At 37.0% G+C, this 17286-nt stretch overlaps 1 protein-coding gene across 2 annotated transcripts; it reads left to right on the top strand.

The window, feature by feature from the left end:
- Nucleotides 1-2286: 2286 nt before the first annotated feature.
- On the top strand, nucleotides 2287-16843 carry LOC121381545 (adenosine deaminase-like protein). Of its 2 annotated transcripts, XM_041510876.1 has the most exons (8): nucleotides 2289-2683; nucleotides 4302-4444; nucleotides 6576-6636; nucleotides 7353-7649; nucleotides 13329-13409; nucleotides 14521-14665; nucleotides 15526-15626; nucleotides 16349-16843. In XM_041510876.1, exons 1-8 carry the CDS (start codon nucleotides 2627-2629, stop codon nucleotides 16544-16546), a joined length of 1083 nt encoding a protein of 360 aa, XP_041366810.1. In that variant the 5' UTR covers nucleotides 2289-2626; the 3' UTR covers nucleotides 16547-16843. The 2 variants fall into 2 exon arrangements, with proteins under 2 accessions (XP_041366818.1, XP_041366810.1); XM_041510884.1 differs by lacking the exon at nucleotides 13329-13409 and having other exon boundaries at nucleotides 2287-2683.
- The last annotated feature ends 443 nt before the right edge of the window (nucleotides 16844-17286 follow it).

The following is a 17286-nucleotide window of genomic DNA, read 5'->3' as shown; positions in this document are numbered from 1 at the left end:
TAATAACCTTGATTTAGTGAAACAAGCTATAATGGCCTTCACGTAGCCTCAGATCCCAATGTTTTGATATGCAAATGACCTTAGTTATTTATAGGCGAATTAACGTGCATTCAAACGACATAGAGATTTTTAAAAAGTGGAATTAAGTCAACTTTGTGCATTTTATATGATGATTTGTATATAAAACCTGTCGGGGTTTGGGTTTGTTTTCATGTAAATGCAAAGAAAACAAATATCGAATAGGAAATAAACGTAACATTTGCAAAAAACTTTGGGTCTAAATAATTGAACAGGATAATAGTATTAGTAAAAAAAATCCCATACGGTGATCTTTAATAAGTGATCAAAGTTAAATGGCCTTCACGATTCTTTGATATAGGATTAAAGTTAACCTTTGTACGTAATATTTGTTTAATATTTGTGAGGTAATTTTAATAGTTTAATTGTTTTTGTTGTGTAATGTTAATCGTTTTTATAATAAAATATGTTGCATATATAATAGGGGGATGTTGTGTATAAACACAAGCCAGCAGCTCCTTGCCAACTCCCTTATGTTTTTGGTGAGAGACGATTTTTTTTTCAATTCAAAGTGATTCACCGTGCCCCAGTACCGGGGTACAGTGAATAAGCATGGCATTCACTTAATTTGCTTGATTTACATTTATGTAAACTTTAAACATAATAACAGATCCCACATAGGCTGGTTCATGGTAGATGGATAAAATAACTGTAGGCCTATTGTCCACATTATTTGCCTGCACTTCATCTTCATAAATCAAGGCTAATATTCGTTCCTCGTATTCGTATTCGTAATGAAATTTAAGCATTTTGTGGCACGATTTCTTGACGACATGTATCAAGGCTGAATACGAGGAACGAATATTAGCCTTGATTTATGAAGATGCCTGCACTCCGGAAAGGGAGTGGGGCGTAGTTCAGCGGTAGAGCGTTCGCTCATGGTGTGGTGGGTGGTCGTATCGATTCCACATTGTGGACCCACTGAGCTATTTCTCGTTCCAGCCAGTGCTGCACAACTAGTACATCAAGGGCCATGGTATGTGTTATCCTGTCTATTGGAATGTGCATATAAAAGATCCCTTGCTACTAATCGGAAACAGTAGCCCATGTGGCACAGCAGGTTTCCTTTCTCACTATCAGAATGGTACTTAACCATATGCCTGACGCCATATAACAGTAAATAATATGTGGTGAGTGAGCCGTTAAATAAAGCATCTCTCTCTCACTTCGGAAATGCCCAGTACAAATGGGGGCAGAAAATTAATGATTTTGTTGAATCCCCTCAAAGTGTGCCAGTAAGTCATGACGAGGACACTCCTAAACACTTTAATTTCTAAACTTTTACAAGCAGACAACACCATTGATTGTTTTCAATCCTTGTTACCTTAATTAAAAAGGTGTATGGGCTTTTGACGAACATATTAATTTCAAGTAGTGATTCACTGTGCCCCGATTCACTGTGCCCCATGTGCACTCATTGACCTAAACTACCTCATAAGCTCACGTGCTGCTTTAGTTTGAAGGAAACACCCATTCAGTAATATCACAAATAGACACTTTAAATAATACATAATAACTGGTTTAATACTTCTGGATTTTCTACAAGATATGGCACACAAATCTTAAGTTGTGAAATTTACTTTTGACACATAAAAACATACTTCCCCTTGTTATTTTGTCTAGATTTTTCAGTCTCAAACTGACAATTTGTGCATGGGTATACCCCAAACACATAAAGTGATGACATCATCTCAGGATTCCCTTTGGGCAGTGGTACCAAAATAGCTCTGATTCACTGTGCCCCGGTTTCCCCTACTCTGACTGTAAGAGAGCTATACGGACATTTGGACATAAATACGCTCTCATTACAGTCAGAGACCAAGCTATGTATTTTTTTATCAATTGCCGACAACCAAAAAGTTGTCAAAGATTTCCGCTGTAATACCATAACAATCCTATGTTACGATATAGGTCGGCGAACTTAGAATTCTGCTGTCCGGAGTTTGCCGAAGCTTAGCTGAATGTGGGTGCTGTCGGGTTTCTTTCTGTAGTGTGTGTTATTAGTGATTAATATCTGAATTTTTTTTAATCAAGTAACTCGAAAATGGTCGATGTAAATGTATTTGACATCAAACATAGGATTGTTGTGGTATTAGAGCGGAAATCTTTAACCAGCGAAAACACATGTAGATTTTTTTTTTTTAACGCATGTAGGAATGAAAAATGCAATACTTCCTTAGTTATTTGTGATTACTGGAGGGGTGGGGGGGGGGGGGAATGCTCTTATGACTTTTTTCTTTTTTCCATTGAATTTTTGTTCTTTGACCTTTTTTCCATTACCTTTTTTCCCTTGACTTTTTTTCCTCGCGCACTCTCCCGCCTTCCCTCCCCTTCCAGCCCCCTGTCTCGTACGCTTATGCTTTTGCCAGAAAAATCCATGCACACACACGTACCAAACCTTCCACAATTCAATATAAACACGTGACTATATTTCGGATCCGCGCGTTTTTGGTGTGAACGGACCCGGACCGCGTAGCGGAGTTGAAACCGTTGTGGTTTTCGTCGCGACAAACACGCGTTTTTGGCGTGAACGGAACTATTGGCGAACATGACCGATTCTTCGAGGCAATCGTTGAAGAAATTTTGTCACCAGCTTCCTAAAGTGGTAAGTTTTAAATAATAACAGAATAAATTCTAAAACGTAAGTGTGAAAGAACAACCAAAACAGGAAGATTTTTGTTTGTTTTGTTTTTGTCTGACCAGCAAATTGCTTTGTAAATTGTAGGTTCCACTGAACCATATCAATTTCCATTGACCACAATAATAATTTGTTTATATAAGATCTGTCGGGGTTTGGGTTTGTTTTCATGCATATGTAAAGCAAACGATTGAATAGGAATTGAATGTGACATTTGCACCAAACTTGGGGTCTATCGTCTGTCCTATGCTCCTATAAAGATGTTTTTTGTAAATAATTTCAGTTTGGTTTGACGTAACAAAAACAACAAAAGTGTTTTGGAAATAAAAAAAATACTGTTTTTTTGTGTGCAATTTTGAAAACAGTCTGCTCAGAAATAACTAGTAAATTCCATATGATGGTATGAAAAAAGGCGTTCCCTGTCGGAAGGACCAGAAACAAATGAACAACGACTATAGTACGGTACATTTTAAGCAGCTAGTCAAAACAGAACCGATGAATTGGCATGTGACTACGGACTCTATAATGATTAAAGTTAAAACTGAGATAAAAACAGTAAGTTTTCAACCCATATATACCATCTGGAAAAACAAAACAACAACAATATTTTTAGTGTATCACCGTACCCCCCCCCCCCCCCCCAACCACCTCACCTTCCACATCCTCCAACCTCACCCTACACCCCACTTATGCCACTGTCCAAGCGAAAATGGTGATGAAAATGTTATTTATATATTTGTCTCTAAAAGTAAATGGGCCGAATTGACAAAGCCTGTTTTTGAGTTACACACATGTGTAACTACATACATTTACACTTAAAAAAAAAAAAAAAATGCTTAAACACTGGCATTTAGGAAAAACAGGCTTCATAAATTCGGTTCAATCTTTAGTCTTCATATTTGGACTTGTAAATTTTGGCTTTTTGGTTGTCACTGGTCATACTGTACAGGTACATATTTTATGGCTGTCTGTAGGAACTGCGCCTCGCTTGGTGCACGTTCGAGCTAGGATTGGGCTATTTCTCGTTCTAGCCAGTGCACCGCGACTAGTATATCAAAGGCTGTGGGATGGAGCATATAAAAAATCCCTTGTTACTGATGCAAAAATGTAGCGGGTTTTTCTCTCTAAGACTATATGTCAGCAGGGCTCAAACTTAAGAATTTGTCTCCCACAGCAATTTTTAAAAGAATTGATATGGGTGAAACAGTCCTCCGACGGACATTTTGAACCTGCCTATGGCAATTTTTTTTTAAAGTGATATTTGCAGCAAATAAACCTGACTGAAAGGCTATCTTGTTATATGTAGACATCTTTTAAATGTGCAAATGTTAAATATTGGCAGATAATGTACATTTCACCATTGTTGAGGAGCTTTACCGACGGCACAAAAGTGCCATCTGTGATGCTTTCTACCTACGGCAATTTATATTTCAATGACGGCAATTGCCGTTGGTGACGCCATTAGGTTCGAGCCCTGTATCAAATTACCAAATGTTTGACAACCAATAGCCGATGATTAATAAATTAATGTGGTCTAATGGTGTCGTTAAACAAACCAAACTCTTTTTTTTCTTTCTTTTTTTAGGAACTGCACACTCACCTGAACACCAGCTTCAGTGACAAAACTCTACAGGAACTGGTGGACAGGAAGGCAAAGCTTGATGATAATTCGGAGTATCACAGCTGGAAATTGACTTTTGTGGAAAACGACAATTGTCCTATTGATGAGTGAGTACATGTGGATGGACATCAGTTTACATTAAAAACAACTGCCTCCGTGGTGTAGAGGTGAAACCATCAGTTTTATGAGGCTACGGTCGACGATAGTCACTTTTCACACCCTTGTTTTTGCTTCGAATACAATAAATAAAACATATCCAATGGTAATTTTTTGATATAATATATTTGACAAAAATACTTTTTATTTCTTTCATCTTTTAAAAGGGCTAGAACTTTCCCCCTACTCATATTTACATGTTGTGTCATGACGCCCCCAAAAAAATCTATGCATTCTTCTACGCACACATGGAGACCGTCATTACGCATACGCGTACGCAAACGTTCGCACATATGTACACATGGAGACGTAGCTTAACTGTGTATGAAATACAGATCTATATGTCTACAATTCGATGTGTTCCCGTATATTTTTTCTATCAGTATACAGAACTCGCCATTCAAAGGAAGCTATCACTCTGGCTCTCCATCAATCCCTTGAAATTAGTCCAAGGAGTTACTATATTTAGCTCCTCTGAACATGTGCATTGGTATTGTGTAGACCGGCCTCGGTGGCGTCGTGGTTAGGCCATCTGTCTACAGGCTGGTAGGTACTGGGTTCGGATCCCAGTCAAGGCATGGGATTTTTAATCCAGATAACGACTCCAAACCCTGAGTGAGTGCTTCGCAAGGCTCAATGGGTAGGTGTAAACCACTTGCACCGACCAGTGATCCATAACTGGTTCAACAAAGGCCATGGTTTGTGCTATCCTGCCTGTGGGAAGCGCAAATAAAAGATCCCTTGCTGCTAATCGGAAGAGTAGCCCATGTAGTGGCGACAGCGGGTTTCCTCTCAAAATCTGTGTGGTCCTTAACCATATGTCTGATGCCATATAACCGTAAATAAAATGTGTTGAGTGCGTCGTTAAATAAAACATTTCTTTCTTTCTTTGGTATTGTGTAGGGGCGGGACGTAGCCCAGTAGTAAAGCGCTCGCTCCCTGTTGGTTGGACCGACTGGGCTATTGCTTGTTCCAGCCAGTGCACCACGACTGGTATATCAAAGGCTGTGGTATGTGCATATAAAAGATCCCTTGCTGCTAATCAAAAAGAGTAGTCCATGAAGTGGCGACAGCTGGTTTCCTCTCTCTATATCTGTGTGGTCCTTAACCATATGTCTGACACCACATAACCATAACATGTGTCGAGTGCATCGTTAAATAAACCATTTCCTTCCTCAGTGAACCCATGTTTTTTTCCCAATCCAAACAATGACCAGCAACTTTTATATGTGAAAGACCAAAGTTAAAGTTTGTTTAACGACACCACTACAGCACATTGAGTTATTAATCATCGGCTGTTGGATGTCAAACATTTGGTAATTTTTATATATAGTCTTAGAGAGGAAACCTGCTACATTTTTTTTCCATTAGTAGCAAGAGATCTTTTATATGCACCATCCCACAGACAGGATAGCACATACCACAGCCTTTGATGTACCAGTTGTTGTGCACTGGCCGGAACGAGAAATAGCCCAATGGGCCCACCAACAGGGATTGATCCCAGACCGACAGCGCATTAAAGTTAAACCGACACTTTACCACTGGGCTATGTCCTGCCCCAACAAAAGACCATGGCTGAGCTGTCCCTCCTGTGGGAAAGCCCGAGGTGCTTTGGACATAGAATCTAATCCCCATGGTGGACTCATTCTTGGATTGGGGTTTTACCCATTCCAATCAGTCCCCAAGACAGGTATATCAAAGGCAGTGGTATGTGTTGTCCGGTTTGTGTGAAAATGCATATAAAAACTGCTTATTTCTAATGGAAAACTAGTAGGTTTCCACTAACACTCTTATGTCAGAAGCAACTGATTAATAAATCAGTGTGCTCTAGTGTTCTAACAAAGGTTAACATTCTGTGGGGAAATGTATATAAAAGACCCCTAGTTGATTTTCAGGAGCCTGTTTGACACTTATCCCAAGTATTAAAGTAACTGTATGATATACATACCAAATAACCATAATTTAAAATGTTTTTGTGATGTGTCATCAGTCAAATTGTTGATCCTTTCTTTTTATATTACATTCTGTAGAGTTGACATCAGTAATACATATGTATATATGGAATTCAACTTTTCATTTCAGATCTTTCACTATCTATAGTTTTCTTCACAAAATTTTCAATGATGAATATGCTATCTATAAGGTAAGTATAGAATTATGTTTACATGCCATTTCCGAAAGATTCATCAGTTTAATTCGGTTCTAATTGGGTTCACACATTTCAGTCCATATGTTGGTTATTTCAGTTCTAGTCGAGTTCACACATTTCATTCCGTCAGTTGGTTAATTCAGTTCTAATTAAGTTCACACATTTTAGTCCATCTGTTGGTTAATTCAGTTTTAATTCAGTTCACACATTTCAGTCCAGCTTTTGGTAATTTCAGTTCCGAGTTCATACATTTCAGTCTATCTCTGGATTAATTCAGTTTTGATTGAGTTCGTAATTTCAGACCATCCCTCTTTGTTAATTCAGTTCTAAACTGAATTACAGAATAATACAAATTGTTTTTCTAAATCATGATAATTAAAGAATTTGTAAGTCAAGATTGAAGTATTTCAGTTTGCTTGTAACTCGACCCTTACAGAAATGACTTACTAGTATACAAACTTATAAGTGGAAATATACTTTACTTATACACCATTTATAAGTGGCATAATAAGTTATTGTATATTGGTATAAGTGAAATATCAGTGTGTATAAGTATAAGTGAAAAGAATGGTTAACTGATGAATCATATAATTTACAAATTATTTAAATACCCTATTTTATCTCAATCAAATTATTTATGTGTTTTAGTAAACATGTACAGGGTACCTTTTTTCTTGAAATGCTAATTTCACATGCACCGTATATTTCAGCTGACATATGACATAATTCACGAGTATGCTGCAGATAACGTCAAGTACTTGGAGCTGCGGTCCACGCCTAAAGACATCCCGGAGACAGGGCTGACGTGGTCGCTGTACGTCGACACGATGTTGCGTGCAGTCAGGGACTGCCAGGCCGAGGACATTGATATCGTCGTGCGGATCTTGATCTCCATCGACCGCAGGAAGGGCGTCAATGTAGCGAGGCAGACAGTGAGTCTGGCTGACAGATATCTACATGATTCAGACGGGGTTGTTGTCGGAATCGACTTCAGTGGAGACCCTCGGGTATGTTCTGGTAAGACAGGGTTCATATATGGTCATCGAAATCCTGGAAAGTCCTGAGATTTGCAATTCATGTTGGTCATGGAATGTACATTTCTTGCCCACTGGACATGATGCTAGAAAAATCAGTCTGACCCTAGGGCTAGATAAATCTGTCCAACTCGAGGGCTAGACGATTTCTACATACGCGTGACATCATAACTCATGTTTTACGACGATTGATGTCATAACTCAACATTCTGTTTGCCATTTCACGTTGTATCATAGGGCTGTACATTAACTTTATGAGGCACCTGTCCTGTAGGACATGCAAAAAATAAAACTACCTGTCCCATCAGATGTCCTTGTAGATTTGTTATTTTTGTTTTGTTTTCCGCATTCATCACATGACATGAGTTAGAAATCAGTATCCAGGAGTCGACTAGAAGAATCTTTATTGCATCACAAAGTAAGATTGTGAACTTAACATTAAAATCTTCAATGTAGTCAGCGAGTCACAAATCTCAGTAAAAAAACAACCCACAATCAAATGACAACAATCAACTGATGAATATTATGTTCAATAACATGAACATTAGCACTCGAGTTTCAAATGACCAAACATCAATTGTAGTCGCATCCATATCACAATAAACAAAACAAAGAATATAACAAAATCAATTGATTGATATGCTCAGTAAGATAAACCTCAGCACCAGTGTTTCAAACAATTGTTCACCAATCTAGTCACATATCACAGGAACAAAAAACAAAAAAGTTGTCGGTGTAGGTTGTGATGGCGTGAATATATTATATCTGATGTGTTAATGCATATTAAATTGCATGCACCACTGAAGCAGTTTAAACACACACAATGGCTACATTGATTGCCGCAACTGACCAAATATGAATTATACATGCAAAATATTGACCATGAAATATGTAAATAAACATGATTGTATGCCTTTATACTAAAAATAAGCCTAAAATCAGAAAAATATAGGTTGTCAAATAGAGAAATAACTACACACAATTCAATTTGATTAAAATTAGCTCTACTGGTCAACGAGTAGATCTAACAGCATTGCGTGGACTCCCATGTCCAGGTGACATTTCATGCATAAATAACAATTTAAATATTGACCAATTACACTTCGCCTTTTATAGCATTATTTGGGAGCATACAAATTCTAAAAATATCGGGTGAGACTATTTATGCAATAGGCGAACTTGGTGGTCTATTTCAACATTTAAAAAAAAAACAGGAGGAAAAATGCAGTAATAAACTCTGGAATGTATACTATTATAAACTGATATTATGGCTATACCATCACAGTTTTTTTTTTTTTCATCTTGAAACGAATTTTATACCGAAATTAGTTTCCGGCATACTTTGTAATTCACCCGAATCATTTCGTATACCCACGGCCTAATCCCGTATGTTTTCAAATTCTTTTCAAATCACTGGCATGATTTTGCAAGTAATGTTTTGATTGGTCGAATGAAAGGTCAACTGGACATGAGCTACAACAGGCTGCTGGTTAGATCCACATGTAATAGTGGAGCTAATTTTAACCCTTATCAGCACTCTACAGGTTAATTAATTAGATTGCATACAATTTATCAGACAGAACATTAATATTGTACCAACAATAACTTCAGCTCCATATTATTCCAAAGATCATAACAAGTTCACACCATAGACTTCTAAACATGTTTTCATGATGTGGTTATATTAATTATCATGCAAAACACAAGTTATGCTTCGTCAGAAAGTGATAAAAATTAAATTATTTGGCAGATAATTGATGGGTTTTTTTTTACTGGATGTCACATGTTATTGTTTTCAATAGGTGCCGGCATTGACAACTTGTAATCTATGGTGTGAAATTGTCCGTCTATGTTACCCTAATTAAATTATTTTGCCATCTACTTTCAATCTTGCTGATTCAACTATTTATACAGATGGAAGTATGATGTATGTAGGTTTTTTGCCGTTTACATTTGCTACTTTGCCAATTACTTCCGAATTCTACTGAAATCACTGCATGGTTTTTTATTGATTAAGAAGGGTTGTTTTGTGAGAAAATACTTACGTAAATATACACCACTCCTGGCCCTTTTCCAGTCCAGCAGACAACAGCAATTGACCAATGACAGCGTGCTACATAAAGCCATGGCTTGCCATAATAAGTATCGCAATTGATCTGTTGCATTATGGCATTTTAACGCATGCGTATTGGAAGTTACCGAAATATCAACTTCCGACATTGGGACAGAATCAACAAGATCATGTTCACACTGAATAAATGCGAAAAATTTGCGATATCATCAGATTTTGAAGCACCTGTCCAGTTGGACAGGTTAAATGGGGTATTCACATGTCCCCAGTAAATTCTACCTGCCCCGGACAGGCGGACAATCCTTACTGTCGAGCCCTGTATCATTGTTTAAAAAACAAACGTACGTAGCTTACAAAATTAATCTTTTGTTACTGTAATTAAATGGGCAAGAAAAAGAATCAATCACCGTTGTGAGGTATAGATAATGCAGTTCCAACCCTCGGGACAAAATGTTTTTGTAAGGGCCTCGATAAACCTCGGCCCTCACAAAAAAACCATTTTATCCCTCGTGTTGGAAATGCCTTATCTATACCTCACAACGGTGATAGATTCTATTAGTACATATTGTCATGGCTGAAAGATATATATATATATATATGATTCATACGGGGCTGTTGTCGGAATCAACTTCAATGGAGATCCTTGTGTATGTTCTGGCAAAGTTAAAGTTTGTTTTGTTTAACGCCGCCGCTAGAGCACATATTAATCATTGGCTGTTGGATATCAAACATTTGGTCATTTTGATACATAGACTTAGAGAGGAAATCTGCTACATTTTACCATTACTACCAAGGGATATTTTATTGTTTTGTTTTGTTTAACGACACCACTAGAACACATTGATTTCTTAATCAGTGGCTGTTGGATATCAAACATTTGGTCATTTTAATACATAGACTTAGAGAGGAAATCTGCTACATTTTACCATTACTACCAAGGGATATTTTATTGTTTTGTTTTGTTTAACGACACCACTAGAACACATTGATTTCTTAATCAGTGGCTGTTGGATATCAAATATTTGGTCATTTTAATACATAGACTTAGAGAGGAAATCTGCTACATTTTACCATTACTACCAAAGGGATATTTTATTGTTTTGTTTTGTTTAACGACACCACTAGAACACATTGATTTCTTAATCATTAGCTATTGGATGTCAGACATTTGGTAATTTTTACGTATAGGAAACACACTACATTTTTTCATCAGCAGCAAGGAATCTTTTATATGCACCATCCCACAGACAGGATGGCACATACCACAGCCTTTGATATACCAGTCGTGGTGCACTGGCTGGAATGAGAAATACTCCAATGGCAGGGTACATATTGTCATGGAAATCATAGAATTTGCCGTTCATTTTCCAGGCCTGGGAAGTCATGGACGTTTGAGTTGGATCATGGAAAATCAAGTAAAATGAAAACATGGTTCATAGACTGATTTTTAGATGGATTAACAATGCAGGACAAATGCTGGACAAAATGTATTGAACTCAAGGTAGACTATGTAGAAAGATGATGGAATGAAAAAACAAAATGCCTGAAATGTTTGGACACCCCTTGTACTTGCTTTTGATCATAGGTATAGTTTCTATTTGCAACTTTAAGCTAAAACAATCATGCCCATATTTTTTTGCGTTATTAGATTGACAATTTTTTTTTTTCTTTACATAGTTGAATAGTTAATACATCAAATCTATTCCATTATTTTCCAAGAATATTAAACACTAGACTGGAATAACCAAATTGGTGTTAAGTAGTAGGCCCTTGATGCACATTTTATGGAAGATCTACTTCTTTCGGTGTTGTCAATATCATATGTATTAGGAATAAAAATAGTATTTTGCGAGCCTCTGGAAAGCATAATACATTATTTTTATCTCTTATATATGATATTGACAATACAGAAACATGAGGATAATAAAAAAATTTATCATATGATCTTAAGCTTAATACACAGGGGTCGAAATAAATGTTATTCTGCTATTTCAAAATTAGTAATTTTCCAAACGGAGAAGTAAAAAAAATCTTCCAGTATTCCATCATGAATAATTACAATATAAAACGGAACAGCGAAATCCGCATCTATTTTGTCTTCGCGTTTTTAGCCCTAACAATATTCTGGCTTAACAAAACTGCAGAGGATTTGGCCTGATACAGTAACTTTAAAGAGACAGACCCTAGTTTTTAAACACTAAGGCATATTTTTCACTGTTGGAGGCATTTATGATTACTGAAATCAAACATTACTTATGTTGTATTGTTTAGATTATCCATTTCCGTACAATTGAAGTGTTTCTGGCCATCTTGGTGTTTCTTATACCAAAAAAATGCATTTCCCATACTTTTAAAAACTCACGCATGTCCGAGAGGTAACGGTTATGTAGTCGCTATTTTGTCTATTTTTAAGGGTATTTCAAAGTCACAGACTGTCGTTTCACTCTGTTGTATCCAAATTTGTTGCGGTTTTGTAAATTAACCAAACTTAGTGTCAATTTTTACGGGTTGAAACTAGGGTCTAGGTGAAAAATATACCTTGGTATTAAAAAACTAGGGTCTGTTCCTTTAATAAGTCTTGTTGATCGAGACTAATGTTGCGTTCGAGTGTCTCCAAGTTGTACACTCGTCAGTATGATTGCGTTCGAGTGTCTCCAAGTTGTACACTCGTCAGTATGATTGCGTTCGAGTGTCTACAAGTTGTACACTCGTCAGTATGATTGCGTTCGAGTGTCTCCAAGTTGTACACTCGTCAGTATGATTGCGTTCGAGTGTCTCCAAGTTGTACACTCGTCAGTATGATTGCGTTCGAGTGTCTCCAAGTTGTACACTCGTCAGTATGATTGCATTCGAGTGTCTCCAAGTTGTACACTCGTCAGTATGATTGCGTTCGAGTGTCTCCAAGTTGTACACTCGTCAGTATGATTGCGTTCGAGTGTCTCCAAGTTGTACACTCGTCAGTATGATTGCGTTCGAGTGTCTCCAAGTTGTACACTCGTCAGTATGATTGCGTTCAAGTGTCTCCAAGTTGTACACTTGTCAGTATGACTGTTTGTGCTCGGTGTAAAAAAAAAAGAAGTGATTTCTGGTTCCACAAAAACGTTTTTGATTTGTATTATTTATTTTTATAAGTAGATCAGATATTTTTATTGTTGTATATAATCTTCTATATATATTCAAAGGTACCGTAAAGATTATTCAGACACCTTTTTCTCATTCGTGTTGATAACTCCAGTGCCACTGAGCCACTATTTTCAAGTCAAGTCGAATCACAATACTCAACAGGAACACGCTTGAACACATTATAATGTAATGGGGTGAGTTCGATTCTAGTTCCTAATATTATGTAGACTGACAGAGATGTTTGCTGATTGCACTATTTTGCAGTTAGGGTTAGGGTTCAATTGTTTACAAGTACCGTTAATGGGATAGTACATTCTCAGATGGAATAGTGCTTTCTGACATGAACTATTCCTTTGGGATAGTGGTAAACAATTTAAATTTCGCCCCCTGATACAACATGTTTTTGTACACTAATAACTACTGTGTTAAAGCAGGATCCACCCATATGCTTGTTTTAGGTTGGAGATGCCACAGACTATATCCCAGTGTTCCAGAGTGCTCACGAAAAGGGCTTGAAACTCGCCCTACATTTAGCCGAGGTTAGTAGATATACAAGCCTACATTTACATTGATAAAATAAATACATAGTCGATGTAGTCAGGATTTCTACCAGAGGGTAAAATGGGTATGGCGCCATAACCAAATTTTGTTGCAGGTTTGTTTTTTAACCCTAAACTTAACCCATTTTCTCTCCAAGGGAGACTCCCCAATTAACTGTGGTTGCATTCATTTTCATAGCGCCATACCCAAAAAGTTCTTTCTGGCAGAAACACTGGTAGTATTTATTTTAAATGCTCCTATAAAGAATAGACCAGCGTCGTGGCAGGCCATCGGTCTACAGGCTGGTAGGTACTGGGTTCGGATCCCAGTCGAGGCATGGGATTTTTAATCCAGATACCGACTCCAAACCCTGAGTGAGTGCTCCGCAAGGCTCAATGGGTAGGTGTAAACCACTTGCACTGACCAGTGATCCATAACTGGTTCAACAAAGGCCATGGTTTGTGCTATCTTGCCTGTGGGAAACGCAAATAAAAGGTCCCTTGCTGCTAATCGGAAGAGTAGCCCATGTAGTGGCGACAGCGGGTTTCCTCTTAGAATCGGTGTGGTCCTTAACCATATGTCTGACGCCATATAACCGTAAATAAAATGTGTTGAGTGTGTCGTTAAATAAAACATTTCTTTCTTTCTTTCCTATAAAGAATAGAACCTGACCAGTGTTTACCGATTTGTTTTCTGGAAAATGGAGACCTGTGTCTTATATCATCATACCTGTTGACAACATACATGTACACTGTAGGCCTGTGGGAAGTCAAAAATTGTTGGCAAGGCCTATTTTGACCACACCACACATGAAGTGCATGTACGTAATATGTCTCAGTCACACCCACATGTTTTTTAATAGATGGTTTTTACTGTATTCTGCAGAAATGTTTAAGACAGTGTCTGGCGATATTATAATATTATTGGGGGTGGGTGTTTCTTTCTTTGTAGGGGGGTATTATTAAAAACCAGACCTTACCACTTTCTATGGCCTTGAATTGATAGTGAAAACTGACATGTTTGTTCTTTTATAACAGTAATAGATACTAGATGCTGGCTTTAATAATAAGTATGGAGAGGTTAACAGTTTCGTCTTTTTTTTAAATCTAGATCCCTAATTTTGAAGAAACCTTAAATGTTCTGAAACAGTGTCACTGCGATCGAATTGGTCACGGCACCTGTTTAAACCAACCCAATCCAGGAGATGGGCGTAAAGAACTAGAGGAAATTGTTTTACAGAAGAAAATACCTATAGGTGTGTATTAGCGACGCTTTCTTTTGTTTCAGATATGGCAAGGTACATGTATTGTGTTACCAATTATACATATAAAAATATGATCTCAGAATACTCTTTAGGCAGGTAAAACATGCAGCAACTTTAACAATGAATTATTCCTGTTCTTCCTCAAAATATGCATTATGGCTTAAAACGTTTTTAGCACAATTAGCAAAGTTCATATTGGAAAGGTCAAGACTTTTTGTTCAACATCTTCTAGAATCCCCCCCCCCCCCCTCCCCCCAACTTTTTAAGTTGTTTGTGTTTGGTGAAAGACACTTCTGCCACCTAACCCCACTTGACTATTAGCAGCAAAAGATTGTTTATAAGTATGTAGTATCCTGTCTGTGGGATGGTGCATATAAAAGATCTCTTGCTGCTAATCGAAAAAGAGTAGACCATGAAGTGGCGACAGCGGGTTTCCTCTCTCAATATGTGTGGTCCGTAACCATATGGCTGATGCTATATAACCGTAAATAAAATGTGTTGTGTGTGTCATGAAATAAAACATTTCTTCCTTTTTTTCTTTCTTTCAATAGACTTGAGTTGAGCAGCTCTTTTTCAATTTAATTTTGTGGTAAATCTGCTGACAAATACACATGTACATTGTGTATGATCTGAATTTTATTTCGTTGGGGACAATGTATTTCATTGTTTTACGTTTTAGAAGTCTGTATGACATCTAACATCATTTAGTAGAGTTTAAACTTTATTGTCGGTGTTTACGTTTTAGAAGCCTATATGACATCTAACAATGATAATTTGTATCAGGTTTCGATAAAGTGAGGTTAACATCATTTAGTAGAGTTCAAACTTTATTGTCGGTGTTTACGTTTTAGAAGCCTGTATGACATCCAATGTGAAGACGAAGACAGCCAGGGATTACGAGTCGCACCATCTCGATTTCTGGTACAAGAGAAACCATCCTGTTGTTCTTTGTGTAAGTCTGTACTTGTTAAATTTGAAGTCTCAAGTTTTTAAAACATTTAACCGTGAAGGTTTTTGTTTAATGACAGCACTAAGATGACCTTGATTAAATAATCTTTGGTTATTGAGGGTCAAACATTTGGTATTTCTAACATAAAAGAAAATGTGTTACATTTTTTTTATTAGCAGCAAAGGATCTTTTATAATCCCTTTCACAGTCTAAATAAGATATATTATAGCCTTTGATAACAGTCGGGCACTGGTTGGGATTGAGTGTGCAATGTAGCCCAGTGATAAACCTCTCACTTGATACCTAGTCGGTTTAGGATCGATCTTCATCAGTGGACCCATTGGGCCAATTCTAACCAATGCACCACGATGGGTATATCAAAGGCTGTTGTATGTGCTATCATGTCTGTGTGATGGTGCATATAAAAAGATTCCTTTGCTACTAATGAAAAAATGTGGCGGGTTTCCCCTCTGACAATACATAATAATTATCAAATATTTGACATCCAATAGCAGATGATTAATAAATTGATGTGCTCTAGTGGTGTCATTAAACAAAACAAACTTTAACACTAAAGTCTAGGACCTGTGAATTAATTGTATAGTGTACTAAAAATATCACAAGACTTTCATCAAGCGACACTTAATAAATTCCAATTTTTTCTAGCACAATTGTTTTTCCTTCTTATTTGATCTTCAACTTTAATATTGTTGCTTTTATTCCAGACTGACGGGAAAGGGGTGTACCAAACGACGGTTTCCAACGAATATGTACAGGCCGCAGAAGCATTCAACCTATCTCGTCAAAACCTTTGGGACCTTTCATTTGATAGCATCAATCATATATTTGCATCAGACAATGTTAAGAGTATGCTGAGAGCAAAATGGGGCGAGGTCAAATCAAAGATGGATATTAGTTCATGAGAGGGTGCAATGCTTGAGAATAGAACTAAAGTTCCCAAAAAGTAACTGATTGTCATGTACATGTAGTTAGTGAAGTTTGTATTGTTTAATGTTAACACTATAGCACATTGATTTATTATCCATCTAATGAACTGTGAATTCACTCTGGGTGGATGTCGATATTGGGATGTGAACCCAGTCACTACAATACCAGCCATAAGGCCGATCGTTGAATCACCGTCACCACCAAGACTAGTGATTATTATATACCCATTTAATCTTACTATAATAGTAATAAAGACCATTCTGACCATGCAATAAAAAAATGTGTTATTGAACATATGTGTGATATAAAATGTGTAGTACATGTTCACCTGAATGACATCATGTTCCTAGCCAGGATGCTCAGCATTCTGTCAATTCCATAAAATACAACCAAGTTTCTTGTCGAAGTAAGTTGTGCTATTCAATTAAACTTTTGTTAACCATAATATAGAAAGGAGGTATGTAATAAACACAGAACCATGCATTTATAGTGCATGGATGTGAGAGGGGCTGGAACAAAATAGCTTACTGCTTATCTTCTTTCCTGAGTTTGCTGTAATGTTTAAGATGTTATCGACAAACAGACTTTTTAACGATTGTAATTACATATCAAATATATGTTTCTGCATAAAATATTAGTAGTTGTATATTAAAGATGTTTTTGATCGTTCTAATATTTGTACTAGGTTAAATTTCATTTTATTTCTTCAAATATA

The sequence above is a fragment of the Gigantopelta aegis genome, chromosome 2 (assembly GCF_016097555.1).
Source record: "Gigantopelta aegis isolate Gae_Host chromosome 2, Gae_host_genome, whole genome shotgun sequence".
Classification (NCBI taxonomy): Eukaryota; Metazoa; Mollusca; class Gastropoda; order Neomphalida; family Peltospiridae; genus Gigantopelta; species Gigantopelta aegis.
Note: the sequence above shows the minus strand (reverse complement) of the source record. Positions and strands in the feature narration are given on the sequence as shown.